Source organism: Drosophila elegans, unplaced genomic scaffold (assembly GCF_018152505.1).
Source record: "Drosophila elegans isolate 14027-0461.03 unplaced genomic scaffold, ASM1815250v1 contig_208, whole genome shotgun sequence".
NCBI lineage: Eukaryota > Metazoa > Arthropoda > Insecta > Diptera > Drosophilidae > Drosophila > Drosophila elegans.
In genome coordinates, this window is record NW_024545578.1 from 16,243,257 (window position 1) to 16,270,463 (window position 27,207).

Sequence of the window (27,207 nt, forward strand, 5' to 3'; positions counted from 1 at the left end):
TTAACCTATATCTTCTATTGTTTGCTCAAAGAGATTTTAACGTATTGGTTTTCAATTTAAATGATGATTGTAAAGATTCTAATAATACATTTTAATCGGCTCAGTGTTTAACAAAATAGAATGCCAGTTTTTCCGTGTACTCTGAAGTAGTGAAATTAATTTCCAGCTTAATAAGCCCAAGCCGCAACCTATTTTCCAACCAGGAAAGCCCTCTCGATGAGTCACAGGAATGCTGTGGAGTGCCCCCAGCTAGACCAGCTCCCAGCTAGACCAGCTCCCTCCGGATCCACAGTTAAATCTTTCCACTCCCCCGTAGCTTGAGATACTCCTCGCAGGGAAAAGGAAATCAAACAGCGAATTGGCAACTTCACACAGAGCTTCTCGAACACGAAGACCAGATCAAACGAATATTTTCAGGCCTGGCTGACTGGTTTGCCGTTTTGGCTGGCGGGTAGCTTCTGCCCGACTACTTCCCCCTGAGTTCCCCGCAAGAGCCCCTGAATTCTTGGCCTCACTTTTGCATTGTAGTTTGGCCCGTTCGTCGTTGCTTTTTATCGCTCGCCTCGACCGTTGGCCGCTTTAGTTGAATTTCAAACGTTTGCGCGCGCGGTTGTCGGAACGTGTCCCGAAAAAAGTTGAAAAACCGAGACATAAAACCTATTGAGGCTTTGACAGGCGCTTTTCCTTCAGTCGAAAGGACCACCACGCGCAGTTTGAAAAGTGAGAAACGTGCTGAGATCTTTGCATTCGAAAGAAACACACGCTTGATCTTCAGCTGAACTTTATAAGAAGAGGAAGGAGAGTTCAGCAGCTGAAACTAGGACAGGCAACCTCACCAGTTCGGGAGATTTTTCTCAGCAACTGAAGATTATGTAAGCCTTAGTCTCCTACCGCAGAATATGCCAAAAAAAAAAATAAAAGCCAAGTACCTAATTGTTATGCATCCGGCGTTATCGCTTGTCAACTTTCTACACCCGCTCTTTTTGATTGATTTCTTCACTTATTCAAGGCACGGACATATCAACATCCAAATCCAATTCGAATCGAAATCCGGTGGGCACTTGCACTTTCCTCCGTCAAAATTACCTTTCGCAACCATTGTTTTTGTTTTGTTTGCCGCATTTCTGATTAATTATTCAGCACCAGCAGCATTTCTCGCAGTGCGGGTGCAACGTGCCCGCTAAAACGAAAGACTTGAGCAACGAACTTTTCGGCGTGTGTCAACTTGGCTGCGATCGGGTATGAAATAATCAAAATTATTATTCGATCTGAAGTGCCAGCGCTCACCTGCTGACCCAGTTTTCGGTTTCACTGCAAAAATTAAGTGAATTTCTTTATGTCGCCGTAAAAGCAAAAACTCTCTGGATTCTGACGGACGGACGTGGATACGTCCATACTTAGCAGGCGCCAATTAAAGCTCAGCTGCACTAATTCGCCATAAGTTGCCAAGGCTTTTCACTGTCTCGGACACTGCCTCTTTCTCTTTCTCTGACTCTGTCTCTGTCTCTGTCTCCTTTCCTTCTCGATCTATGTGTCTGCCTCAACTTACTCCTCACACATTCCCAACTGCTATTTGTTGCGTGTTTGTTGTTTGTTAGTGTCTGCCAAGTTATTTACCAAAGGGTAATTCCCCTGGCACGTGAAACTGGCTACCGAAAGTTGTAAATCTAATGCTCAATAAATGTAAACATATTTTGCACATTTAATGTCCCTACCTACTTTTAAGTTATATCATAGTAGTCTCTACGATCTCTGTGAACTTGTCAGGTCTTTTTGTAGGGGACCTTTTGGATGTCACTTATTGAACCTTGTTTTAAAGTAGGTCGTTGTAAAAATACTTAGCAGACGCACAAATTAATTTTCAATAATTTAACGAAGTTTTTAGCTGCCTTTACTTATTCTTGTTTTTGAAACGTAAAAGTTTATAGTTTTTTAATATTTCAAAAGCTTTAAAATACACATTTTTTAAATAAAAACCTTTGTTATTTTTCCATATAATTTTATAATTAGTTAAGATTCTTTGATGTTAAAAAAAAGTCAACCACATATAATGAATATTTAAAGCTGATAGTCAAACACATTCATTATACATCTGCATTTAAATTTTCACCAATATTTGGACCAGAGTAGTAATTTATTTTCTGAAATGCCTGAAAGGCATTTAAGCTTCGACTTAATTTTCGTAGAAGTCGAAGTGATCCTTGGCCAACATGTGTTAGGCCACCATTCATGGCCATAAGCGAGAGTCGCTGTCAACTGAAGAGGATTGCTTTGGTTAGGAGTGGTGCGGAGCAGAGTGAAGTGGGGATAGTGGACGGGCCAGTTGTGACGCTTCCTCAACGCACTTGCCCATTCCGAGGCAGCTGCTCCGCCTTGTCCTCCTCTTTCTCAATGTGCAGCCTAGATAGTGACCCCATTTCGCTCTAGCTTCTATCACCGAGCTGCAATTAATCTCATCTGCATTTTGGCTCTATTCGATGGTCACGCCCACCGGCTGTTCGCCTGTCTGCCCAAAGTGACGTCTTGACACCGAGTTTGCTTAGGCCTAATTTCCTTGAAGCGTTGTAATTGCCGAGAAACTCTGTCAAACCTTGTGCTAATTGATTGAGATGAAGCCTGAAATACTTGACTTACTTAAATTAAATTTTTTGGTTGACCGAACTACACTGTTTTTATCAAAATTAAATAATAAATAAATCGACCTTTAGCATCTTTAAAAAACGGGAAAAATGTTTGAAAGTTAAAAAAGAAATTCCTTTAGGCAACCTTAAAAAGTTAAATCTATTTCGCCACCAAAAAAATATATTTCACATAGCAATTTTACAGAGGTAACGATTGTAATTAAATTTATTTATCAATATTATTTATCACATTTTGACACATTTGGATCTTTGCACTTTTTAAATTCTTTTTTATTTTTGTTAACTTAAATTCTGCTGGCAGACCAAAGCACTAGATTTTGTTTACAAGCATTTAAGTCAAAGATCTGTTACCACTAGTAACGCCCACAAGCCTGTCTGATATCTTGTTTACTTCAAACTGAGAGAAATTTGGCGAAACCTTTGCGTTGATGATTTTGAAGAAGGAGTGTGTCGAGTTGGCTGGATTGCCTTGGTCTAGATAGATGGGGAACCTGCACCTCCCAGTTGGATCTAAAATTGCAGCCTTTGGGAAAGTGCTGCCGCTTCTGGCTGGGGCTCTAATGATCGCCTCGGATCGCTAACGGATCGCAAACACTTCATCTATCTATACAAGTATATTGCCAACTAAAGCGAACCGGCTGTGGCAAGTGGCAAGTTCTTCGCTTAGTTGCATCATTTGTGGTGTGGTAAAAGTGCGTCTTGCTCTATTTAAATACTTTTCGGGGTGAAATCGACTTCTACTGCAACTGGTTTCGTTTAGAATTATAAATCAATTTGTAAACATGCTTTCACTGAACACATACGCATATTGCCAATTCCCCTAGCAACTGCGATTGATGTGAATTTGTGTAGCTGTTGCTGCAAGTTGTAATCAGAACTCAAGCTGCCAAGGCTAACGGTTCAAGCCATTGCAGCTGGAACAATGCCAAGAAGTGGAGGAAAGCTTTCCCAAAAAATCGACATATGCTCTAAGCAAAGAAACCAGTTAAAAAATTGAAAAACAGGGGGATGCTTTGAGGCGCAAAGAGGTGGGATCCAAAATCTAGTTGAGAATGCAGAAAGGGGTGTGTAGACCAGTAGGTGAGGCCATGTGTGTGTGCCACAATTGCTGTTATACAACTGTTGTATAATGATGGCCATTAGGCCAGTCTTTTGCCATCTCAATTGCTGACTAGTTGAAAGTAGTCGCCAGCCGAGTTCGTTCCTTTAGTCTTTTGTTTGCGGTGAAAACTAGAGGAGTATTTAAATAAGCCAAACTAGGCAGTCTTCTTATTTATAAGAACTATACTTAAACAGCTATAAAAGTCAGTCGATCAGTGTTTTCAGTTTCATTTGAAATAGAGCAATCTTAGCTAGCAAATGGCCAAATGGCATTCTCATTCAATAAATGTTCAATATATTGCATGTGGCTCTAACCACTCTAATCACTATTATTAGCATCTTAACGTTATTATGACAGCATCGACTTGATTATTCAATAAGCTTTAAAAATTCAAGCATAATTTAAAAAATGAAGTGTTGTTATTGAGTTAGTTCGGTCTTATCTTTTAAAGCGCCTTAGCCATGAGTTGGGTATACTAATAAGATCATCAATTGTCAATAAGCTGTTTCGCCTCTCTTTTAATAATACTTATTACCATCTTAGCACTGATCACCTCAGCCAAGGATGGAGTTGCAAAACGTGTTAAGGCGCCACAGCCACCTGCTCCTCCTACTACTGCTGCCACTTGTCAGCTTATGTCCAACTGCATTGGCACTCAATCGACAGGCGGATGCTGGCCGGGATTTGGATGTGGCAGCACAGCTGGCGGATGCGGAGGCCCAGGCAAGGTCGGACTACGAAGCGGACTCCTCTGACACGCCGCATATACGAAAGAAGCGTCTCATCTGGATCACGGATGATGGACGATTGGCCCTGCCGCCGGGCACTTCGCTGACTTTTGTTCCAACCATTGCCATGCCCCTGGTGCGCCATCCGCCCGAGGGATTCTTCTCTAACCTGACTATCAGCTTTCCCGTCACCAGTGAGTAGTCAACTCTTTCTCTGCGTGTGATCAATCAATTAACTTCGATGGTTTCGCCACAGTTGACTTCGACAAGCTGGGACTAACGGACAACCAGAATCCTCTGGGGGATTTGCCGCCGCTATTCGCCCGCTCTTTTGGCCACGAGGCAGGTCACATGGTGGGTGAATACGTGGCCCGGTATCTGCATGTCCAGCGCAGGAAGAGGGACCTCAGCGAGCAGCGCAGCAGGAGCGACGAGGACCATCCGTTTAAGGTGCACGAGGAGGGACCGAAGTTTCCGGAACTTCCCTCCGGATTGCAGCATATTTTCCATGGCGGGGAGAGGGTTTTGCTGTACGGCGTGGTGGAGGACTTCCTGTCCACCTTCGGCATGGATGGCAAGGCCTGTTTGCTGAGGACCATCTGCGAGATGCACTCGCGGAGTCTGGAGAAATTCGGTGTCTTTGGTGAAATGACCAAGCTGTTTTTAACGTTAGTATCACTAGATCTTTAAAATTATTTACTAAACTTGAAATAAAATATTGTTAATTAAATGCTCTTCTTTTTAGGGTCACAAAGTCCCCATTTTCCGACCTGGTCCCCGATTACGTTCAAGCTCAGGAGGTGGGCGAGGGAAAGCAGGCCCCAGGCGAGTGTTTTCCCTACTTCAAGGACTGCCCGAAGAGCATCTTCAAGGCCTTGTCCAGCAAATATAGCAAGCCAGCTCCTGCGGCCAAGACGAAAAGGACAAAACCCACGGACAGACCCGTGGGCGAGTATCATGAGGAGCAGGTGATCCAGCTGCCCAGCACGCGGGAGCGGGACAACGATGTGTATATGTAGAAGCACTCCATCCGCCCAAGCGAACTCCCATTGTTGACCTCGTCTAGTTGTTAGGATTATGATTGAATTGAGCGCGCCCTCAAAGTCACTTGCTTGTAATTAACGTGTACTAATTAATTTATTATTATTTATTTTATTTACGCTTTGTATTTATTGTTAGTCGTAGGCGTTGTTAACTGCTTAGTTTTGTATCTCTGTTTGCCTAGTGGTCTGTAAATAATTGAATTGTGGCATAATCCCCTCCAATCTCAGTGAAGTTACTTCTCACTATTCCAACCAATGAAACCTTGTCCAATAAATATACAAATAATTCCGATTAACAAACGTTTTGCTGCAGCCGTTTTTCAACATAAACAAATGGCTTTCATTCTTGGCCAGCACGGCGTATACGTTATGTCCAATTGGTTTTTTTGTGTAAGGTGCTTATATAATGCCAAACAATTGTTTTAGGTGGCCTACGGGTATGCAGTTTGAAGAATAGAGCATGAATATATTCTTGGCTATGCCCTCCAGCCGAATTGCATCGTTCATCCAAAGTTGCTGGGATAAAGTTATTTATCAAATATTTTGAATCACGCGCCATAAACTTCAAAGGTTTACATTAGCCAACACTAATTTCAGTTGCTTCACAATATGGGCTTACTGATAGCTTTTTCTTGAATAGTGACTTACATACTACGTTTAAGGAAAATATAAATGAGCTTCATAATTTCAGTTGGTTTTTCGGTTTAAATGTTATTAAATTGTAAGCTTATTCATTTGCACAGTGAGAACGCAGTGTTATCCTACTGCATTTCTCATCAGAGTAAAAACGCACTTCCACCGTCTGGTCACACTGGCAGCTTTGTTTTGGTTTCGCAGCGAGACTTTGTCGTGAGTTCTTTTCGTTTATTTACCAAACTCTGCACAAACAAACCAGCGCCTTAACGTGTTGCACAGATGTTTGCGGATCGCCGGGGCAATCAATAAGCGAACGGTGAGTGTTTTCGGTGGGGCGAGTTGCTGCTCCGGAGTCGGGGGAAAGAAACCCCCCCAGTGGAAAATGTGAGTCAGGCGATGTGTGCTGATTGAATTGGATTATCACGATATGGGCCCCATCAAATTGCCAGCCGGCATTGTAGTTGTTTACATTGCGCGGACGTGGCGCAATATATTTTTAATCTTCTGCGGCAACCTGCTGATTAAGATACTGCCTCCCGTCCACCGTCGCACCTTGTACAGATAACCCTGCAGTGGCTGGAAGACGATGGACGCGAACGCTGGAGCTGGGGAGTCGGCATCGCCGCCATCAAGCAATGAGGCGGCGGCCGGATCCCAATCCCAGAGCGACGTCTCCGAGGAGGAGGATTATCTGGACAACAGCATCGAGCTGAGGGGCTACCTCAGCAAGTGGACCAACTACATCTACGGCTGGCAGCCGCGCTACATTGTCCTGAAGGACGGCACCCTCTCCTACTACAAGTCCGAGTCCGAGTCGGATTTCGGGTGCCGCGGAGCCATCAGCCTGACCAAGGCCACCATTAAGGTAGGGAAAAGTCTAAGGGAGGGCGGAGTGCTCCTCCTCCGGCAAGTGCTTTCAATTGGACTAATAAAAAAGTAATGGGCGTGAGTGTGCGCGCATGTGTTTCGGACGCATTAACCAACGATGACCACGACCCGAGGTCTCATTCTCAGTCTCAGTCTACTTCTACTTCCATTGGCATGTCAATACCCGTACCCATACCCATACCCACACCGATTCCGATTCCCATTCCCATTCCGAGCGACGCAATCAATGCAGCGCAATCAATTAACGTTGGGCGACCAAAATAGACCAAATTGAAGTCATCAATGTAAGTGGAGGCCCCTTGCCCACCGCAATAATGCCTTTTGTTGACAGGAGGGCGTGCTGTTCTGGGAGGGTGTTTTACCACGAGTGTGTACTTATCTATTTATAGGGCCGGAGCTGCAAAAACCATATAAACAATGGTGACTCATTCGCAGTTAGAACTCCTGATCCTACTTAAATATTATAAAGCTTAATCTGGTTTCAAAATGTTTTATTTTAGGCTTTTAAAAACTATTTTGTATGAATTTTTCCCAATGACGGTGACACAGACGACTTAGACATTCTTATGATTATGATTATGATTAAACAAACGAGTTTAGAAAACGATTTTCATACCAGCAATACACAATAGTGACTAAAGACTAATGTTTCATAATAAGGGTCAATTTAGTGCCATTTTGTTTATTATGTAATCGATTCCATAAATCGAAGTTGTTCGAGTTTTGGAAGTTCGACTGTATGTTCTATTTCCAGACATAATTGAAGGTCAATCTTGTATTAGGGTGTTTTTCCTTTTAATGGTAGGCATTTAATGACCATTGATTTGCGAGCCGCCCTAATTTTACTATTGCCATACATATTTGAAGTTGTCGAATTTATTGCTTTACGATAAGTTGTGAAATATACACCCTTTTCTGGCATAAAGTCCTCTTTTAACCTTGCGTTATATTATAGATTCCAAATTTTTTCCATGAAATCGGTAATTAATTTAGCTACAAGCACTTGTAAGTTTTAAGTTCCACGGTTTGACTGGTATATTTAAAACATTTTTTAATTTAGAAACTAACGAGTGCATGTTTTTTTTTTAGGCCCACGAGTCGGACGAGCTACGCTTTGATGTGGTGGTCAACAACCTAAACAACTGGTGCCTGCGGGCGGAGACAAGCGAAGACCGCATGCACTGGGTGGAGGTGCTGCAGCTGTACAAGGAGGACACGGGTAGCACGGACACCACATCCTTGCGGCGCCATGGCAGCACCATGAGCCTGCAGTCGAACACCATCTCGCTGACCAGCGGAGGCAGCCTGAAGAAGACGCAGCGCAACCTGCGCGAGAAGGTCGGCGAGCTGGAGACCTTCAAGGACATCCTGTTTGTACAGATCGAGACCCTGCAGCGATACTTCGACGCCTGCTCGGAGGTGAACAAAAACAATGCCCAACCATTGGACCTGGGCGACGGACTCAAGTCCATTGACTTCAAGGTAAAGTGGAGCACTTATCGGGAAACACTTTGCAATGTATACTCAGTGCAACCCTCAATATCTCAGGGGGAATCCATCACGTTTCGGGCCACCACGTCCGGCGTGCTCACCACCCTGCAGCATTGCCTAGAAATCATCTCCGAGAGCGATGACTCATGGAAACGGAAACTGGAGCGGGAAATTGATAAGCGCCGCCGTTCCGAGGACCAAAGCAAGTAGGTTGACCTAGTCGGACTAGATTTCGAAAGGAAGAAGCAATTTAGACTGATTTTTCTGCCTTTAATATTTACTTTAGCTAACAAGCTTCAAACTAAATGTATTTTTGTTGAACAATTTCTAAATTATCAACGTTATAGCCATATAATTATTAAATTTAAACTAAAAATAATAACTAAAATAATTTTTCAAGTTTATCCATTCTGAAAATGTTAAATCTAAACAAAAACTCCTGTGGTTTATTTTTGCAGAAAGCTCAAAGACGAAATCGAGAAAATGAAGCGTTTATCATATCCTGGCCCAGATTTTGAGGTGAGTCCAATTTTACAGGCCGTAAAAGCAAAGCGTAATCGCTTTCACGGTCATAGCTGCTCGATACGGGGCCAAACACGTTCCCACTGAAAAAGCAAACAATCGCCGAACGAGAGTGTGGCGCGAAATTCGTAAAAGCGATTTGCGTGTGATTTGTCTGCGTCTTAAAATAAACTGCCTGGTTCGATGTTGTGTCAGAGATTTCATCATATGTATGGAAAGTAGAATACTCTGAACTATTATTTAAGTGTTTCCAAATGAATCAGGGTATAGCTATGTTTGGCTTCGACATTTGGTTGACACGAAGTTCCCATGTTTTGCTCTTATCTGCAATGTGTCATGCAATGTAGTTTTCACTGTCTGATTTCCGCCTTACTTTTGTTTGCCCATTCAATTTCGTTACAATTTAATCGCATACGTCCATAATAGTTTGTTGTTAGAAAAGTTACTGATCCTCAAAACAGAGTATCTGATGATTTTCAAGTACTCGATTTGGACGGGCTTCTTGGTACAATCATTGGGCGACTGCTCAAGCTTAAAGAATGGGCGTCTAGACGGTTTCTTGATTGTAGATTGACAGTCCGAAGTTACCGAAGACTGCAGCAATTGAGGTTGACAAATGAGCCAGCAGTTGGTCAACATGCTTTTTCTATAAAGGGGTACATTTTCTGATAGACTACAAAATAAATTTTTTTCTAACGATAAATGTATTTGCTATTAAAAATAATAAGTTATGTAAGAATCTTGATAAAAAAGTATGTGAAATAAGAAATCTATTTCCACTAATTATTCAAGAGTCAATAAGTTTTTACCTCTTCAGAAGGAATATTCGTTAACATCTTTCATATTTCGCTTTAAAAATCAGTCAAGAGTATTTAAACTTCTCCCTGTATTTATGAGCTCTGGTTTTCGACCTGGCTTACAGCTGTCAGGCTTGTGGCTTATGAGCTGGCTTGGTCAGTCGGCGGTCAGCGATCGAGTAGCCAACACGTACCAATCATAAACCAATTCGCTAGGCAAACAATTCAAAACGAAACCGTTTCTTGTTCATATTTGTCGTGGCTTTAATTGAGTGTGCAGATTGTGAAATTCTTGCATTGCATTGAAAGAGCTATTAAAAATACATATATACACAAGTGTACCGAGTGCGCTAGCAAATCTAAAATCGCCGCACGCATAAAAAGATAAATATACAAATTTATAAACAACGTCAACGCCATGCCCTCGGCGCGATTTCTTTGGCGCTCTGGCGCCTTTCAGAAGGGCAAAGTCAAACAAATAAAGGTACACCAGAAGAAAATAATAAAAAATATATATTTAGGGAGTGTGGCTTAGAGGGAATGTTACCAAGTTTTTCGGTTTGTTGTGCGCAAAAGTTACAATATATCTAATTGATAAAATGTCTCATAAATGATTATTTTAGAAGCAATGTTATAATAAGTGTTTTTATTATAATAACATTTAAAAAGTGCATACGTGAAATCTATAAACAAAAAGTATCATATTTACTCTGTGCCATTTATTTTATGGAATCACGAAAAAAGTTTAAGGTTTATCAAGTAAGAGAAATATGATTAAAAGATTTATTTGGTCAGTTTTGGAAGTCAGAAATTCAAAAGGTATTTGAACATGACTTGTGAAGTTTAAATTAAAACTATAACTCAAATAGTGTATTTTTTAAGTGTCGATGCTTTTACTCAAATTAAGAGGGATAAAATGTTGGCGGTGCGTTTTTCAAACCAAATTGGCCTCATTTGTGGGGCACCACACGCCCTGTTGAACATTTGTACATAAGTTTCCAAGTGCGGTGGCGAAAACCCCACGCATTGATTTATTATTTAAATGCGAGAAATCCTTTTCATTGAAGCTTTTTGCTGTGCGGGCTTTTCGCTTTTCACTCTCGGCCACCCGATTTCTCCTGCTTTCTTTCTCTCTCTATCTGGCTTTCTCTCTGTTATCCTCTCATCCTGGCCCCATTGACTTTGCGATTTGGCCACCAGCAACAGTTTGTTTCGTGTCCTTGTGCTCGACGGAAGGACTTGCCAGGGCGCTAGTTTGCTCGCTTTCTCTGCTTTCGCTTGTCACACGCAAACCTTTCTCTCTTTTTGGCTCTCTCGCGGTTAGATTCCTATTATTTACCTGCTGGGAAAAGGAGGAAAAACTTTTGCCCGCTAGAAACACTTTTTTGTGGTTCAAATTCAGCAATTCGCTGAGGAGCCTGGTAAGAGGAGACAAAGCGACGCCTCAGGAATAAGTACATATAGTCCATGACTTCATCGCTGGCCATTTGGCAGTGCCACTTGGTCAAGATGTAATGCACTCCAGTTCGCACCGGGGGGTGTATTTATTTCACCGCCTGTGGCAGCGCACATGTCTGCTTTAATTAATAAATACAAATTCAATTCCGCAAAAATTCCATTCGAGGCATTTATTTTGTGCCGCTGGACGTTCTGGGGATACACGCGCCACCCGCAGACGTCAGACTGTGTACAGTGAACCCTCGTTTTAATGCTTGATTATCTCTCTTTTATTATCCTTTTTGAGGTGAAATATTGGTACTTATTAAGTTGAGGACTTATATCCTAATCTACAAAAAATGTTGTATGTTTACAAAAATTAAATAATACAAAACAATTTTGATAAGAAGTTTTACCAGGAAACATTCCTATCATAAAAAAATAATAAAAATCAAAAAAAGGGAAAAAAGCTGGCTAAAATATGCGCATTTTATAATTTTGGCAATTTAATACATTTAATTTTAGCAAGCGGTTTTTTGTATAAGTTCTAGTGTTTTTCCGTCGGGAGTTTCCACTGCTTTAATGGGATTCAAGTACCAAGCCCCGTCTGGCGGTCTTCTGCTTTCGTATTCATGGCACAATGATGCGCCTTTGTGTCCATTATGCTCGCCCAATTACGCATGCCAGCCGACTACGAGAATCTCCGCCAGCCGACTGGTTAGGGAATGGCACAGGCGCAAAAAACAACAGCATAAAGTGGATTTTCTTGGGCCATTTGGCCGCACAAGTGTCGGGCGATTAATTTATACAAAGCACGTTCCATTTCTTTCCAATTGGACTGAATGCGGTTTCGTCATTAAAATTAATTAGGCCGAACCTTCGAAGATGTTTTGGCCTGAACTTGACTTAGTTTATAAGTACAGAGCGTGCCCGATGCCAATGGAGTTGTGTACTTATGACATGACATTTCCCTTTTCAATTTGCAGGAGGGTCCACATTCCACGCTGCCGGAGGATGAGTTCTTTGATGCTGTCGAAACGGGCCTGGACAAAATCGAGGAGGACATGCAGCTGCGCTTCAAGCTGAAGCTGCAGTCCCAGATCTCCCAGACGCTGGTCAACGTTCCACACGAGGCGGTGGCCGAGGGCGAGGAGGCGCGCGAGGAGTTCGGCACGGGGGCGGAGGCCATCAGCCATGCCCTGTGGCCCGAGGTAGGACCGGAAATTGCCAATCTGGCCCCCCAATATCCAATGTCCAATATCCAGCCATTAATTGGATTTGTCTTGTCCCACAGATTGATCGCGTGTGCAAGGAGCAGCTGCACTACGCACGCGAGGGCGTTGGCCAGGACGGCAACGGCTGGCAAATCTTCGCCGACGAGGGGGAGATTAAAATGTACAAGCGCGAGGAGGAGGTCAACGGGCTGGTCATGGATCCCCTGAAGGCCTATCACACGGTGCAGGGCGTGACGGCGAGGGAAATGTGCCACTATTTCTTCATGCCCGAGTTCCGGAATGACTGGGAAAGTGAGTGTTTACATTTAGTGGGCCCTTTTTTGTTATTAGCGAAATTAAAATCGAACAAAAGCTCTTTTCCTTAATACATTGCTAAACCGATCATAAATAATTAAACATAAACGTGAGGAACCTTTAGCTGCAAAAGGTTACGCTTGTTAAATAAAGAAGATTGCTTTTGTTTTGCTTTTTGTTAATTAAGCCTAGTAATAACTTAAATTAAACTACGAATTAAAATCTATGGATAATACCCACTAAGGAAAAAGAAGAAGCAAAACTTAATTGTACTACCTATAAACTTTTACTCCTTTTAATGTTAGTATAAAAGAACTTCAAACACTGGTTTCGAAGCTTGATTGATTACTTGTCCTTAACTAGAGTATATCTTGATAAAAATGTACAAAAATATAAATTAAAGTAGCTATATAATAATGCAATTTTAAAAAGGCTATAGTGCTATTGCTGAGTGCTATTTATTATTACTTCAGTTGGACTATAACTTTAATTATTCTATATCCCTCAGCAACGTTGGAGGACTGCACAATTCTGGAGAAAATCTCGGCGGATACCCTGCTGTTTTTGCAAACCCACAAGCGAATATGGCCGGCGAGCCAGCGGGATGCGCAGTTTTGGTCGCACATGCGCAAGATAACCGACAACCTGGAGCCGGGCGCCCGAGACATGTGGGTGGTGTGCAACAACTCCACGGAGTACGCCAAACAGGAGTCCAAGAACGGCAAGTGCGTGCGGATCTTCCTGACCGTCATCCTGGCCTGCCAGACCCACCTGCCCGAGGACTATGTGAAGGGACAGCCACTGAATCGCAACGATCTAACCTGCAAAATAACCTACTGCTCTGTGGGTGAGTATCATTGTCATTATTCCATTGGAATCTGCCTCATTTCTGTGATCTCCATCGACTAGTTAATCCCGGAGGCTGGGCGCCAGCGAGCGCTCTAAGGGCTGTGTACAAGCGCGAGTATCCGAAGTTTTTGAAGCGCTTCACGGGCTACGTAATAGACCAGTGCAAGGACAAGCCCATCATGTTCTGATATTTGCCATAAGCAATTACAAGCAATCAAAACCAATCAAAGCTGAATCGTCTCACGAGTTAGACTTGGATGTTATCCTTAATAAGCCTCCAGTTTGTGGCCTCAACTATCTTCTGATTCCGTTTTGCTACTCCTTACTACAATTTTATACACCGTAACTTTGAGTTTTATGACTTTGGCCCCTCTGTACGCGTGTACGAGTTTCCAAGCGAAACGTTAGAATTCCCTTTTGTATCCGCGGTAAAGCAACTAAGATGTAATGTAACCTGCCTAGCCTTAAGTTATGTGTAAGTAAAACACAATCAATGTATAGCTCTTAGTTCCGAAACTGTCTATCTGTAATGTATATCTATATGAAAATGCTTTAAATGCAACAATTGCAAGATCGATGTGAGGGACGCGTAGTTATAAGGAAGCTTTCCTTTCGGTGTGAATCTATATTATATATCCGCATACGTACGAGTCGAGTATATATATTCCCATATTCCCGCCCAGCAACATCTGTTTTACTCAACTATCAAATGTAAATAAATGCGACTTACTGTTGTCTCCAAATAAAAGATCGATCTTTGCTTGGTTTTATCATATGTCATGTCATGTATTTGAAGTTTCTCATTGTTTCCGCGAACTATTTTCAATGTACATAAACAGTGCTGTTTTAGAAGAATTTTCGTGTGTAATTTTACAACTTGTTTATGTAGTTTTTCTTAATCGCAATGTGCCAGAACACCTTTATTCAAATTTACAACCAAGTACTGCAGTTGAAGAATTTTAAATGCCTACAATTTGCTTTTGTTTCTTTATTTTTTGTGCAGTCTGAATAGTTGCATTGCCAAATTTGTCTCGATGCTAATTAATTATTTCAACTTCAACTTTATAAGTTGTATCATCCACGACGGGAGTTACGCTTACAATCTTTGGTTTTTGTCGTTAATGCTTTTTATATGTAATGTACTTGCTGTGTCATATTGTCATGTAATTGGTTGCTTGGTTGTTTGTCGTTGTAGCTATTGGAAAATAGAGTTACATATACGCGTGTCTATATGGTACAGGAGCAGTGTCTGTGTATCGGATGTGTAATGCTATTTGGCAATATTCGGCTATATCTTTCTGTATCGGGTCAGTAGTGGTTTAGTTTCGAGCGGTCGCTTAGTTTCGGCTTATGGAAATGCATGCTGGTTTGGCTTTTGGTAATATCTTCCACTAACATTTAATACGTTCTTATGCTGCTGAATCGTTCGGTTTTGTTGTATAATACGATTTAAGAAGTAATTATATGACGCTTAGCTATGTACAACAGTTTCATAAACTATCTGAATGCATTCGTGTTATTGTATCCCCGTAAATTAATTTAATTCATTTAAGTAACTAGCTAACAGTTGTCAAGTATTCTTGTCGCAAACACTTACAAACTGATGCAAAACTGGATCAATGGAAACAAACAATGCAGTTCAACGAAACGTTTATAATTCACTACAAATGCAAGAATTTTCGCTTTATAGTATTGTTATGCGCATATAGTACTATATGTTGTCTGCTCTTGCCCGATATTTCACATCTGCGGCCTGCCGCAGTTCGATTTATAATACATACATTAAATGCTTAATTTAGGATCTATAACATTAATTTATTTATATTCATCCTGTTTCTGTCTCTGACTGAACTTGTTTTAAGTTAAAGTTCATGTTCATTACACTTACGCAGCTTTTCAAGTCCAACTAAGCATAATCAGTGTGTAAATAAGTCTTATGGTTTATTTTTCGTGCTCTATCCGTTCGTTTGCAAAAACCGATGTTCGTTGAAAATCAAAGTACCCTCTAAAATTTGTAATATTCGATTCCCTTCACTTCGCTGCTCTTCTCCCATCGCCTCACTGCCATTTCTTGTTCGTTCCATTGTAAATAGTTGAAATGCTTTGTAGATTTACTGCCTTTAGGTATTGGTTTCAAGTTAGTTAGCTGGAAGTGGGCTTTTGTCAAGACCGTTCGAAATTTCAATACGATTTCGACTTCGATTTCGAATTCTTTTTCTCGTTCTCATTTTTGGGTGGATTTACAACAAATTTTACAGCTTACAATTTCGTTTCACGCGATTTCCGTTTTTTTACATTCAGTTTAAGATTACGTTTAAAATTAACTCCCTTCCCGGGGGCCTAGACGTTTATCTGGAAGGCCTCCCGGTGCAGTTTCTGATTGGCACGCATTCGTGGCGACGTCTGGGTCTTCGTCTTGTCGTTGGCATCCGAAAAACGAGCTGGTGGATTTATGTGGTCCTGATAGTTTGGTGGATAGTTGGATATGCTAAACGTACAGAGTTCTGATTACGTAAGTAGCGGCAATCGACACTTGGCATTTCCTCGCGATCACTTACCTAAAAGTAGTTTCTTCGTTGTGGCTCGAGTAGCCACTGGAACTTCGCACGTGCCGTTTTCCACTCGTTCCCGGCTTTCCCGCCTTCCGGGCGGCAAAGGGCGGCTTTGACTTCCGGGTCATACTAGTGGGCGTGGTCTCGGAGGAGGACGAAGTCTCATCCTGGGTATCTGCAAGTGCATAATCCGCCATTAGTGATGAATAATAAATAAATAATCTCTAAAGTAAAAAATTCGCCGTGGAATCCAAAATGTCTATTAGTTTTAAGGGTGGGTAGGGTTTTCAAATTTATTTATTTTTTTATCTACAATATTTCGAGAAGGTTGAGCCAAGATTTCAGGTAATTCGGAGTAAAACTGACAAAGCGAGTTGCATTTTCAAAGAAGAAAAACTTTAAGTTGATTTTTTCACGACTGCCATTTCTGAAGCCAATTGACAGCCAATCCGATTTTTCAAAAATTTTTACATATTTTCTTTACATAAATCTGCCGGTAATAAAAAGCTTTTATATTTTTTATCAAAAATTTTAATTTAAAATTAAAGTGCTTCAAAATAAAAAATAAGGGCTATCGGGAAAATCCTATAACTTTTCAAACTACATTTTTGAGTTGACTATGTAGTGCACAACATTCTCCACATTAAAAAATAAATAAATAAAAAAAAAATAGCTATTATTTTTGCATTTAAAACCCTACCCATCCCTTAAGAGAATGTTCAAGTACCTGGCTAAGTATCTCAAAACAGAACCCTATATTTTGACAATACTTTTCCATTTTGCTCTTATTTTAAAACTTCATTGTCCTTCCTTTCTTTTTTTCTAATTAAATGAATTTAAAATATTTTGAGTAGCAAACATAAGGCGAATTTCGAAAGTGAACTTTTATGGGTTATTCCGATGGCTACTTACCACGTTGTGCACGATACTTGGCCGAGTTTAGAGCGCGTGCAGACACATCATTGTCGGACTCGGAGCCGAGTGTGTCATATTCTGTAATTGGGATGTGAAGCGTTAGGATTTTCCTAACTTCGGAATCTGTTGAACCTGGATTGTCCGATTCTAAAAAGTTTAGTACGATTCGATGGGTTTGTACGTTGTTTGTTGGTTTTATCGAGATGATGTACGAATGTGGATGGAGAAAAACGTTGAGAGCAATGAGAAAAAGATGGGTTAAACCAAGGGCTCAGAGGATCGTTTTGGATGGGTTTTTGGATGGGATGCGACTGTGACAAACGATGATTCAATTTGGCTTACAGCTAGCTGGGATTATTGGGTTGGGGGCAGGAGCTGGGACTGCACAAATGGTGGGCGGGGTGACAGTGAAACCATGGATATAGCTACCTTGGCTCTCTGAATGCGGATCCCTGAGACGGCCAACTTTTCGGCGCACCTTAGTGTATTCCGGCTCCTTTGACTGTAATTTTAATTATTTAATTATATTTTAGGGTTGGTATTGATAGTAACTTGTAAGTTTTTAAAATAAACAATAAAACACAATACTTATTTGAACAAATATTTTATTTAAAAACTAATAAATGTTATCGTAGCTCAATGATATTCAAAATAAAAATCGTATTGCAATTTGTAATAAATCTTTTTTTTTTAGCGATATTTACTGTACTCACGTGGTAGCTCTCCGGCTTGACATCGTGGTAGACAAAGGATCCGCGCACCGAGTGGTAGGGACCACTGTAGACATTGCCGCTGTAGGAGCTCTCGCTATAAGTCTGCTTGTTCAGTTGAAAGGTGGCATAGGGGCAGATGTCCTCGATATACTCGTTGCCCTCCGCCTTGCCAAAACTCCCGGAATCATTGGAATTGGAGCCCCGTGGGGCAGATGTGCCCGGATTACAGCGCACGGCCAGATACTGCTGATCCCGGTTCTGTTTGTTCTGCAGATTGGCCAGCGACGGAGACTCCGACATCGAGGAACTGGCCAGACGAGCCTGGTTGCTCAGCTCTAAATAAATAAATAATAATAATTTATAATCAAATTTAAAGTGTAGTTTAAACTGAACTATTAAGCAGTTTTGCCAAGAATTAAATCCAAACAAATGAGTGGGAAGCAGTTATTTATTGGAAAACTAATCCACAAAATGAATTTACATTTTTATCTTGATCTTAAAATGATTTTCCATTTTTATCAATTTTTTATAGCTTTTATTTAATAACTTAAAAAAAAAACAAATATTTTTACACCTATTTATGTTAACTACTTCAATTTTAAAAGAACACTTACTTCGTTTTCTCAGGAATAGAGCAGCGCCAATTAAGGCCAGCAGCATTATTAGTGAAATACATATGGGCAGTAGCAGCTTGAAGTTGGCATAGAAGGGCAGATCGCTCAGGTGGGAAACAGGTGTGGAGTGATCGTTGTTGTACATCACTAAAAAACAAAGTCTTCTATAAGTTTGTCATTCAAGGGAAGAAAAGGGCTGCCCAAAACCCACCTCCTTGTGTGGACAGCGTAGTAAAGTTGTAAATGGCAATGGTGGAACCGGCATTGTTGTGGGCAGTGACTTTGATTTGATACTTAGTTCCGGGCACCAGGTCGCTGACCGTGTATATCCTTTCCGTGGGCGGGATGTGGTTGGAGACCACCGCCCACGAGGAGCGTCCGTAAACCCTGGACTCGATCATGAAGTAGAGGATGCCACAGCCCCCATCGCCCCAGGAGTCCAGCCAGCAGGTGACGCTCGTCGAGTTGTTGGTGATCATCTGTGAGTGCTTCGGCTGCACGGGGGGATTGCCCTTCGTATAGGAGTTGACTATGTCGCAGGGCAGCCCGGTTCCAATCTTGTTGTAGGCCGTTATGTACAACTGATAGCGAGTGCCGCACCACAAATTGGTCAGCAAATGGGACGTAGTTTTCGAGTCCACCTGCAGCTCCTCCCAGTCCCCGTTGTCCCTCTTGTAGTTGATCACATAGCCCAGGATGGGACTGCCGCCATGACTGTTGTCCATCCACTCCAGGAGCAGGCTATCCGTGTAGGCATTTATCACCGTAAGATTGGGCGCCTCCGGCGGCACTTTCACCACAATATTATAGACGATCTCGTCCTTCCCCCAGGTGTTCTCCACACTGCACGTGTAGTTACCGGCATCGCTCGCCTGACACTCCTTCATGTAGAGCGTGCCGTTCTTGGCAATCGTCTTGCGGGCACTCGTCTCCATGTTGTGGCCATCCTGGCGCCAAATGGTAACCGGAGCCGGGGCGCCCACCTTCCTGCAGGGCAGCTCCAGGTGCTCCTTCCAGGGCGTGACTATGCGCTGGCTGAAGGACACGATGCGGGCGGGCACCTTGTTGTTCGGCGGCACCGTCACCACCTGCGTCTTCTCGCCCTCGCCCATCTTGGTGGAGGCGGTCAGCCAGAACTGGTACGTGGCCGACTCCTGGGTGCGCACCGTCTCGTGCATTTCCACGAAGGGACCCAGCAGCCGCTTGTGGGTGCCCTCCTCGCGTCCGCCCTCCAGCATGGACATGTAGAAGGTGTAGCCAGTCTGGTGGAGAAGACGAGGATGGCGTTAGGGTGCGGATATGGGAAAACAATTTACTTTCAGAGTAAGCCGACAAATTAATATATGATTGCTGGTCACCATTTGTGGGGGAAACTTATTACACTTAGTAAAAGCTAATTAGTTTATTGCTTTTATATATTGCTTCGTTAAAAAAACAATAATTTTGAGCATTTACAGAGTCCGTCCCTTTTGAGAAAACGGGGAATGTGTTAGAGTACTGATATGGAAAATTATAAAGCACCATTTTTAAGGAAACTTAATGCTCTTATTACTTCTTCTAAAAGCGTAGTAGTTAATAAAGTGTCATTCATTGTTACTTATTGGCTCTTTTTAAAACAATAATTTAATATTTACAGAGAAACAATTTCTTAGACTTATTGACAAATTAAAAAATCGTTATTAGGCTCCATAAGCTTATTAAGTGTCATTCTTCTGTTTTGTAAATGTTTACTTTAGATGCGATTTAGGATGCATTTATTCTCTGAATTCTGTTCCTTGTAATGTAGCTTATATATTATATATTTTACTATTGATCTAATAAGGCTGACCTTGACCAGTTAGCCTACCCTGACCAAGCTAATAATAAGTGCCCCATGGGTTGCGAAAAATAGACTTACAATGTCACCGTTGGGCAGGTCGGGGGGCAGCCAGGATATTATGATTTTCGAGCTCGACGCGGGAATCGCCTTGATGGCCTGCGGGGCGGAGGGCACTGCATTCCACAATTGCGATTGCACAAATAAATGCACGTATATATATATATAGATGTGAAGTATATGAATAAATGTATATATCAGCAGATGGGTGTGTGTTTGGAAATTGCCAGCGCGCCAACGACAACGAACCGAGGTGGCTGGCTAGGATCGGGATTGGGGGTGCGAATTCCGGAGTCCGGATTGGAGATGGGCAGGATGGTATGGGATGGTGGGCTGTGCCGCACCTCGTTTGCGTTCATTGAACCGAACGCCACTTACCATCCTCGTGGGTGCGGCAATAAAACGGTTTGGTTTGCATGCCATCGCCTACTTTGGTGTAAGCCAAAACCCAGACCGTGTAGTTGGTGTATTTGCGCAGATTCTCGATGGTGACGTATTGATTTGTTGACTTGACAACCTCCGGATCGGTTTCTGAGCACGTGTAACCGAGGCAGTGCAGCAGGAGCAGGCGCAGGAGCACGAGGAGAAGGAGAGACGAGAACAATTAGCACGGATTGGAAATATGAGGACCATGAAGTGGGCTAATTAATTGGAGAGTGCCATAATTTTCAAAAATAAGTTGGCCAAGTGGTGGTCGCTTCGGTCGACAACATTCTGGACACATTTTAGCGCGGTAATTGACCATCGCTGGTGGTGTATATATGCAGCGGAATTCCAATGAAAAGGCAGTAATTGAATGGGAACGAGGACTTCGAGTAATGAGTTTTTGAATGCGACCTACGCATTTTAAAATAAAACTATTTCCCCATATATTTCACAAATGTTCGTCAAATACGTTTTATAATTTCCGCCCTATAAAGTATATTTATTGTGGATATAGCCATGTCAGTCTGATTGTTCGTTTCTACGCAAAATAGTTTTAAAGCTCTCTGCATGAAACTTTCCCAAAAGTTTTCTTTCTATTGCAGGTAACACGAATACGAATTTTACGAGTATATCATATAGCAAGTAGAAAAAATCGGACAAATATATGAAACAAACTGTTTTCAAACCTGTACACTTTAAAATCGAATAATAGTTTATTTAAAGAATATTTAATTTTTGGTAATAGCTGCATGGGTATATAAACACAGCTTAATTTTTTGTTAAAATTACAAATACCTTTCATAAAATCTGTAGCTTTGTACGATTTAATTTCGCGTTAAATACTTCCGTGTGCTGAAGTACTGAATTCAACCCCTTAGGAGAACCTCCCAAGCGTAAATGGGAATCGAGAGACATAAAGGACTTACCGTACAGCTCGTCGACCGAAATGTAAAACACTTTGTAGCCCTTGATTTTTCCATTTTGGCCGTCAATGTCCGGCGGTGACCAGGTGATATAAATCGATGTGGAGCCTAGGACATCGCACTGCGGCGACTCCGGCGGGGATGAGGGCACTGCAACAGTGGGAGATGCAAAGGGGAATCGGGTTATTAAACGTTTTTCACACACTTGAAAAAATGGTTAACTAACTTTTAAGGGGAAAACATTTATTAAAATATAAAGTTTGCCAATGTCATAAGACTTTTCATTCATCATTTATCCATATATAAACTATATTTTATATAAAATAAAAATGAAAGCCTATTTTTGTTGGATCAAACATAACATAAACATATTGCCTTCTGAAATTAACCTTAAAAGTGTATAACATATAATGCCTTAAAGTTCTTGAAATATTTTCTCCAAGTGCTTAGCCCAACGCCTTCTGAAAGTCAGACTGCATGGCAGCCGGTCGCCGTGGTCCAGGTCAGATTTCGTGTACGGGCAATTAACAAATCCAATCAATGCGTGCCAGGTGGCCAGCGCTCACTTGCCATTACCCGCCTCCGCCCCCTGAAACCAACTCCTGCCATCTCCCATGGAAACCCACTACCACCAACTACCACCGAATACCACCCACTGGGCACTCACCGTCCTCCATTGTTTGCACGCCAATCTCCTTGCTGGGCGGTCCGCTGCCCTGGCTGGTATAGGCCTGCACAATCACATGGTACTGGGTGAACTTGTTGAGGTTGGCCAGCACCGTTTCGCCGCCGAAGTGGGACCGCACCTCGACGGTCTTGAAGCTGAAGCCCTGCGTGGGATTCACCTCCTTGTCCTCGGGCGTCAGCGACATCTGGTAGCCCACGTAATAGCCGAGCAGGATGCCGTTCCAGTGATCTCGCTCCGGGGCGTCCCAGGTCACAAAGATCTCGGTGGAGCTCTTGGGCTCGGCCCGCACGGTGAGCGGCGGACCGGAGGGCACTTCCTCCAGCGTGGTCACCTGCACCACCTCCGAGAACTCGGAGGCGCCCAGTTTGTTTTCCGCCGACATGCGGATGTGGTAGGCCTTCGCCGGACGCAGTTGCTGGATGTTGATCACCGTCTGGGCTCCGGCTATGGTCAGGTGCTCCGCGTTTTGCCAAATATCTGGTGGCGAGAAGAAGTCTAATTATTTGTGTATTAAATTAATCAGTTATCGGTGGTATTTACTGGTTAACATTTAAGTATCAGGAAACGATTTCAAAGTTCATAGTTTCCAAATCAATTTATCCAATTATCAAAATGCAAATTCAAGCTATACCTTATATTCAATCAGATTAATATTTCCCAAATCTCGTTTTACGTTTAATAAATATGTAAATATAAGCATAGCTCTTCAAATATTCAGTGTATTATGTACTAAGTACTATAATTGTGCCTGCTCAATGAAAACAATGTGTCTGTACACCTTGGCGGATACGTAATATATTTATTTTAAGTGAATATAATTTGGAGTTTAAATTGTTTTGTTGGCTTTGGTTCTTTTTATACCCTTTTATTGTATTCGTTGCAAATAACTAAACTTTTTTTTCTTGTATTTTTAAGTTATTTTATTTTTGACTACGTTTAAGGTATTTTTCTTAGATTATCTCAATAACAAGAACTATTTTTTTCTTTTGAAGCAGTAGGTAAGTGTATGCTACATCGAACTTTCCTTCGAATTTACAACTTTAATCTACTTTTTCTCACCTGATATCTGCTTGTAGTAGATGTGGTACTCCTCGATGGGACTATTTCCGGCAAAGGGCTGGCTCCAGGTGAGCTGCAGACTGCGCGACTGCTGCGAGTTGATGCGGAGGTTCTTCGGCTGCTCGGGCACCTCCTGCACAATAAGCTGGATGGACATCTCGTCCTGCCAAAAATTGAATGCGTTTGTGTCAGTTCCGCCTAGCTGTTCGCTTGACGCTGATGTTGGTAATGGGGATGGACTTGGGCCGAGTTGGCGCATTAAGAGTTCATTTGCGCCCAGTGAAAGTCATGACAGGCAGCCAGCTGCAGCTGCTGTCCGAGTCTCATTCAAATTGCCATAAATTAGGGTTACCAGCAGTGGCTGATGGGGCAGATGGACGGGGTACTGAATTCTGGGCCCACTTGCAGACAGTCGAGGCTGGGGCAAAAGTTTTCTGACAGTGTGTGAGTTGTGCGTGCTGCAGTTTGGCAGACGAATTTATAGATTTTGTACACAAAGCTACAGATTTATAAATAAAATCCTATGTACATTGTTTTTACGAATTTTTAATATATATATGTTGAAAAAAAAGATTAATAAAGTTTAATAATAGAAATTGATGTTTGAAAACGAAAAAAAAATAAAAAAATACGAAAAGTTTAAGTGTAAGGATGTTGTTATTCATCCTGTTTGGAATTCGATGATACTTTAGCTACCGAATTTAGCTTTCGTTGCAGAAGTACAAATTTCAATTAACAAATTTTGTGACAACTAAGAAATATTTTACAAAGTCCACAAAATACTTTTAACAAAAATTAAAAAAAGTTTTTTAGTTTAAGTTTTTTTTACTTTGCTAAACATAGATTATTTTGACACATTTAAAACATGATTTATCCGTTTGTATACCAGTGATTTATCATTCTCATAGTGTGACTGCGCAGCAACTACCGATCGAAATAAACTAGAGCTCGACTCGGCCCAATTCCATTAGTCCAGCGACAGCTTGATTTAAGTCAACCCGATACATAATAATATCACGGCGTTGTGTGTTGCAAGTTGTGTGTTGCATGTTGTGTGCCACACAAAAGTGTCAGCCTTGCAACTTACCTGTCCGAATGCATTGCTCGCCTGACAGATATAAATGCCCGTATCCTGGCGATATGTGTGCGAAATGCCCAATTCGGAGACCATGCCGTCGTCGAGCACTTGATCTCTTATTGTGTAGCTGGGTGTGCGTGTGTTCGTGTGTGCCGTGTGATTTATATGTAAGTAAATGCATTTAAGAGGCGCACAGATACAGATGCAGATACAGGCGCAGATACAGATGCAGATGGAGATGCAGATACGGATACGTGGTTGTGAATGTGTATGTGGATACGTGTTTGCGCAACGTGAGCGATGCAATGCAATTTTATAACAACGTTTTCCACGTCGTTGTATTATTGTGTTGTTGTTGTTTTTGTTGTTGGTGTGGCAGTTGTAGTTTTGTTGACAAAGACGAAGACGTACGAGTCCGAAATGCACACACAGATACGCACCGACACAGACGCACGTGGCATGGCATTTGTGTGCGTGTGCAAATGGCATAAATAAATAAAACGCATGTGCATATTCAGTTGTTTGCCAAGCCAAAGGCATGTGGGTGGTGATAGTGGTGGCGGTGTTGATGTTGGTGTGGGTCGGAAGAAAAGAGAAAGCCGGAAATACATATACATTAAAACACTTACGATACACAAATACACAGGGACACAAGTGGGCACTAAAATGGATGCAGCACAACTATAAGGCCAGTGAAATGGCATTTCTAAATGGCAGCTGCAAGTTTTCCTTGCCTTATTGGATGGTCTCTGTAAAGTTTCTCGAGAGAGAAAACTTGGAAAAAAATTGTCAATGACTCAGAATTAGATAAGATTTTAAATGCAGTATTTAAACTTCATACAAGCCTGACCTATTTTCAGTTCTCTTAATTGGCATGTTGAGAAAATATAATGTACAGCCTGTAGCACTCTTTACAATTTCTTACAAATTGTATGGTTTAATTAAATAACACTCTATTGCCAACTTGAAAAAATATATAAATTTTTATAAATTTTAAAAAAAGAGAATGTCTATTCCCGATTTACATATATTAATGTCTTTATTATACAGACTTTCAACTAAAAAAAATATTCCATTTAAAGATGGTTTTTCAAAATCAACCCAAAATTTTCCCAAGTGCTTGGCAACTACAAAAAGGAATTGAAAGCCCTTGATTAGAGTCAGCAATATGAGAATTCCTATTGCGAAAATATGAGGCAGACACAGAGAGACTCAAAACTCATTGCCTGGTGAAAATTGAGTTAGAACTTGGCCAAGTACTGGTATCCATACCAAGGGGCAGAGTCTGAACACAAACCGAAATCCAAGCCCCGACAGAACTCCTTTAATTAAAAGCAATTTGTTGTTTGCAATCGACTTGGAATTGATTTCGCCAGGACACGCAGACATCCTGGAGTGGGAAAAGGACTTAATGGGGGGGCACTCTTACCGAGAATCCAGTGACTCGTCGAGATACTGTTGCGTTGCCTGGATTTTCCATTTGAAGTCGATGGGATTGTCGCCCTGCACGTTGCACTGCACATGGACCTGTTTGCCCTTGGCCACCGAAATCTGTTTCGTCTTCGTCTGAAAGTGGGCGGGCACTGTGAATTACCAAAAAGAGGAGTGGCAAGAAACATTAGGTAAGTTACAGCACTGATATTGAAACTGCTTTTAAAATTACATATATTATTTACCATTTTTTCTTTAACTTTTAAACTTCAACTGTCTCTTTTAGCTAGGTCTTTAACAAATTTTGTAACAACAAATATATTTTATTTGAAATATATATTTTTTGTAAAATTTCCCATTTCAGCTAAATATTTTACGACTATTTACAGAATCCTAAAATATATTTTAGAATACCATAAAAAATTTGGATATGTATACTCACCATTTACTTTGAGGAAAATGACCTTGCTGACTCCGGAACCAATGTTATTTTTGGCCTCGCACAAGAAGTGTCCTTGCGACTCCTTGCTGATCTTCTTGAAGAAAATGGTTCCGTTGGGAAAGAGCTGAACGGTGGGCTCGTACAGGAAGTCCTTGTACTCCCCGGGCGTTGGTCCAATGGCCTTCTTCCAGGTGATGGTTGGCGTTGGATAGCCCGACGACTGACAGTGCAGGAGGACATCTGCCCCTGCCTGGGCACTCGAGTCCTTTGGCTCCAGGATCCACTTTGGCGGCACATTTACGGTTAGCGGCACGGTAAACCTCTCGGTGCCCGCCACATTGCTCGCTATGCAGGTGTAATTTCCAGAATGGTCCGAGGATATGTGCTCGATGACCAAACTCGCCGAGTACTCGTCCAGGCGGCGGAACACCTCATTGCTGTCACAAAAACAGATTAGCAGAATTTACATATTAAGTAACATAGCTACAGCTATAGCTAAAGCAATCTTAGCTGTTATTGCTTACATTAGTATTGTTTTTATTTAAATAAAATGATTTGACCTTTGGTTGTGGGCCAAAAAAAACTATTTAGTACTTTAGAATGGTTATTGGTATACAAATGGTATAGATAAATATAACGTTCAATAAGGTTCATTACAACTTTTGATATGTTTTGAGCATTGGCTTTGAATTAATTACAAATATTTGATCGTTCGTGTATAATTATAATAATTCAATAAGTTTTATTATAACTTTCAAAATGTTTTAAAATTTAAGGTGTGTAATAATAATTTAATATTTATACAATTTGTGTAAAAGTTTGAGAA

General features: G+C 41.6%; 3 protein-coding genes across 9 annotated transcripts in view; 2 read left to right on the plus strand and 1 right to left on the minus strand.

Moving 5' to 3' along the window:
• Positions 1-595: 595 nt before the first annotated feature.
• On the plus strand, positions 596-5,807 carry LOC108147391. Its single transcript, XM_017273827.1, has 4 exons — positions 596-870; positions 4,288-4,666; positions 4,729-5,140; positions 5,218-5,807. Exons 2-4 carry the CDS (start codon positions 4,309-4,311, stop codon positions 5,489-5,491), a joined length of 1,044 nt encoding a protein of 347 aa, XP_017129316.1. The 5' UTR covers positions 596-870; positions 4,288-4,308; the 3' UTR covers positions 5,492-5,807.
• A 519-nt stretch (positions 5,808-6,326) lies between these two features.
• LOC108147469 (ceramide transfer protein) lies at positions 6,327-14,412 on the plus strand. Of its 2 annotated transcripts, XM_017274014.2 has the most exons (9): positions 6,327-6,467; positions 6,713-7,016; positions 8,129-8,521; positions 8,588-8,736; positions 8,989-9,049; positions 12,273-12,497; positions 12,581-12,812; positions 13,324-13,662; positions 13,725-14,412. In XM_017274014.2, the coding sequence occupies exons 2-9, from the start codon at positions 6,738-6,740 to the stop codon at positions 13,850-13,852; spliced, it is 1,806 nt and encodes a 601-aa protein (XP_017129503.1). In that variant the 5' UTR covers positions 6,327-6,467; positions 6,713-6,737; the 3' UTR covers positions 13,853-14,412. The 2 variants fall into 2 exon arrangements, with proteins under 2 accessions (XP_017129503.1, XP_017129504.1); XM_017274015.2 differs by lacking the exons at positions 6,327-6,467; positions 6,713-7,016; positions 8,129-8,521; positions 8,588-8,736; positions 8,989-9,049 and adding an exon at positions 10,015-10,333.
• Positions 14,413-14,502: 90 nt separating this feature from the next.
• Positions 14,503-27,207, minus strand: part of LOC108147467 (Down syndrome cell adhesion molecule-like protein Dscam2) — a 46,987-nt gene continuing 34,282 nt past the window's right edge. For 2 of the 6 annotated variants that reach the window (XM_017274005.2, XM_017274006.2), the window contains exons 18-32: positions 26,382-26,818; positions 25,938-26,091; positions 24,518-24,635; positions 23,431-23,593; positions 22,351-22,866; positions 21,687-21,833; positions 20,713-20,865; positions 20,356-20,450; positions 18,670-19,720; positions 18,459-18,605; positions 17,836-18,179; positions 17,561-17,633; positions 17,129-17,278; positions 16,223-16,391; positions 14,503-16,152 (exon numbers count right to left, since the gene is read on the minus strand). In XM_017274005.2, coding sequence (XP_017129494.1) covers positions 16,005-16,152; positions 16,223-16,391; positions 17,129-17,278; positions 17,561-17,633; positions 17,836-18,179; positions 18,459-18,605; positions 18,670-19,720; positions 20,356-20,450; positions 20,713-20,865; positions 21,687-21,833; positions 22,351-22,866; positions 23,431-23,593; positions 24,518-24,635; positions 25,938-26,091; positions 26,382-26,818 — 3,865 coding nt within the window. In that variant the 3' untranslated portion in view covers positions 14,503-16,004. Of the gene's footprint in view, positions 16,169-16,222; positions 16,392-17,128; positions 17,279-17,560; positions 17,634-17,835; positions 18,180-18,458; positions 18,606-18,669; positions 19,721-20,355; positions 20,451-20,712; positions 20,866-21,686; positions 21,834-22,350; positions 22,867-23,430; positions 23,594-24,517; positions 24,636-25,937; positions 26,092-26,381; positions 26,819-27,207 lie in introns of all 6 variants that reach the window. The other 4 variants (XM_017274009.2, XM_017274008.2, XM_017274007.2 and 1 more) reach the window with 4 other exon arrangements.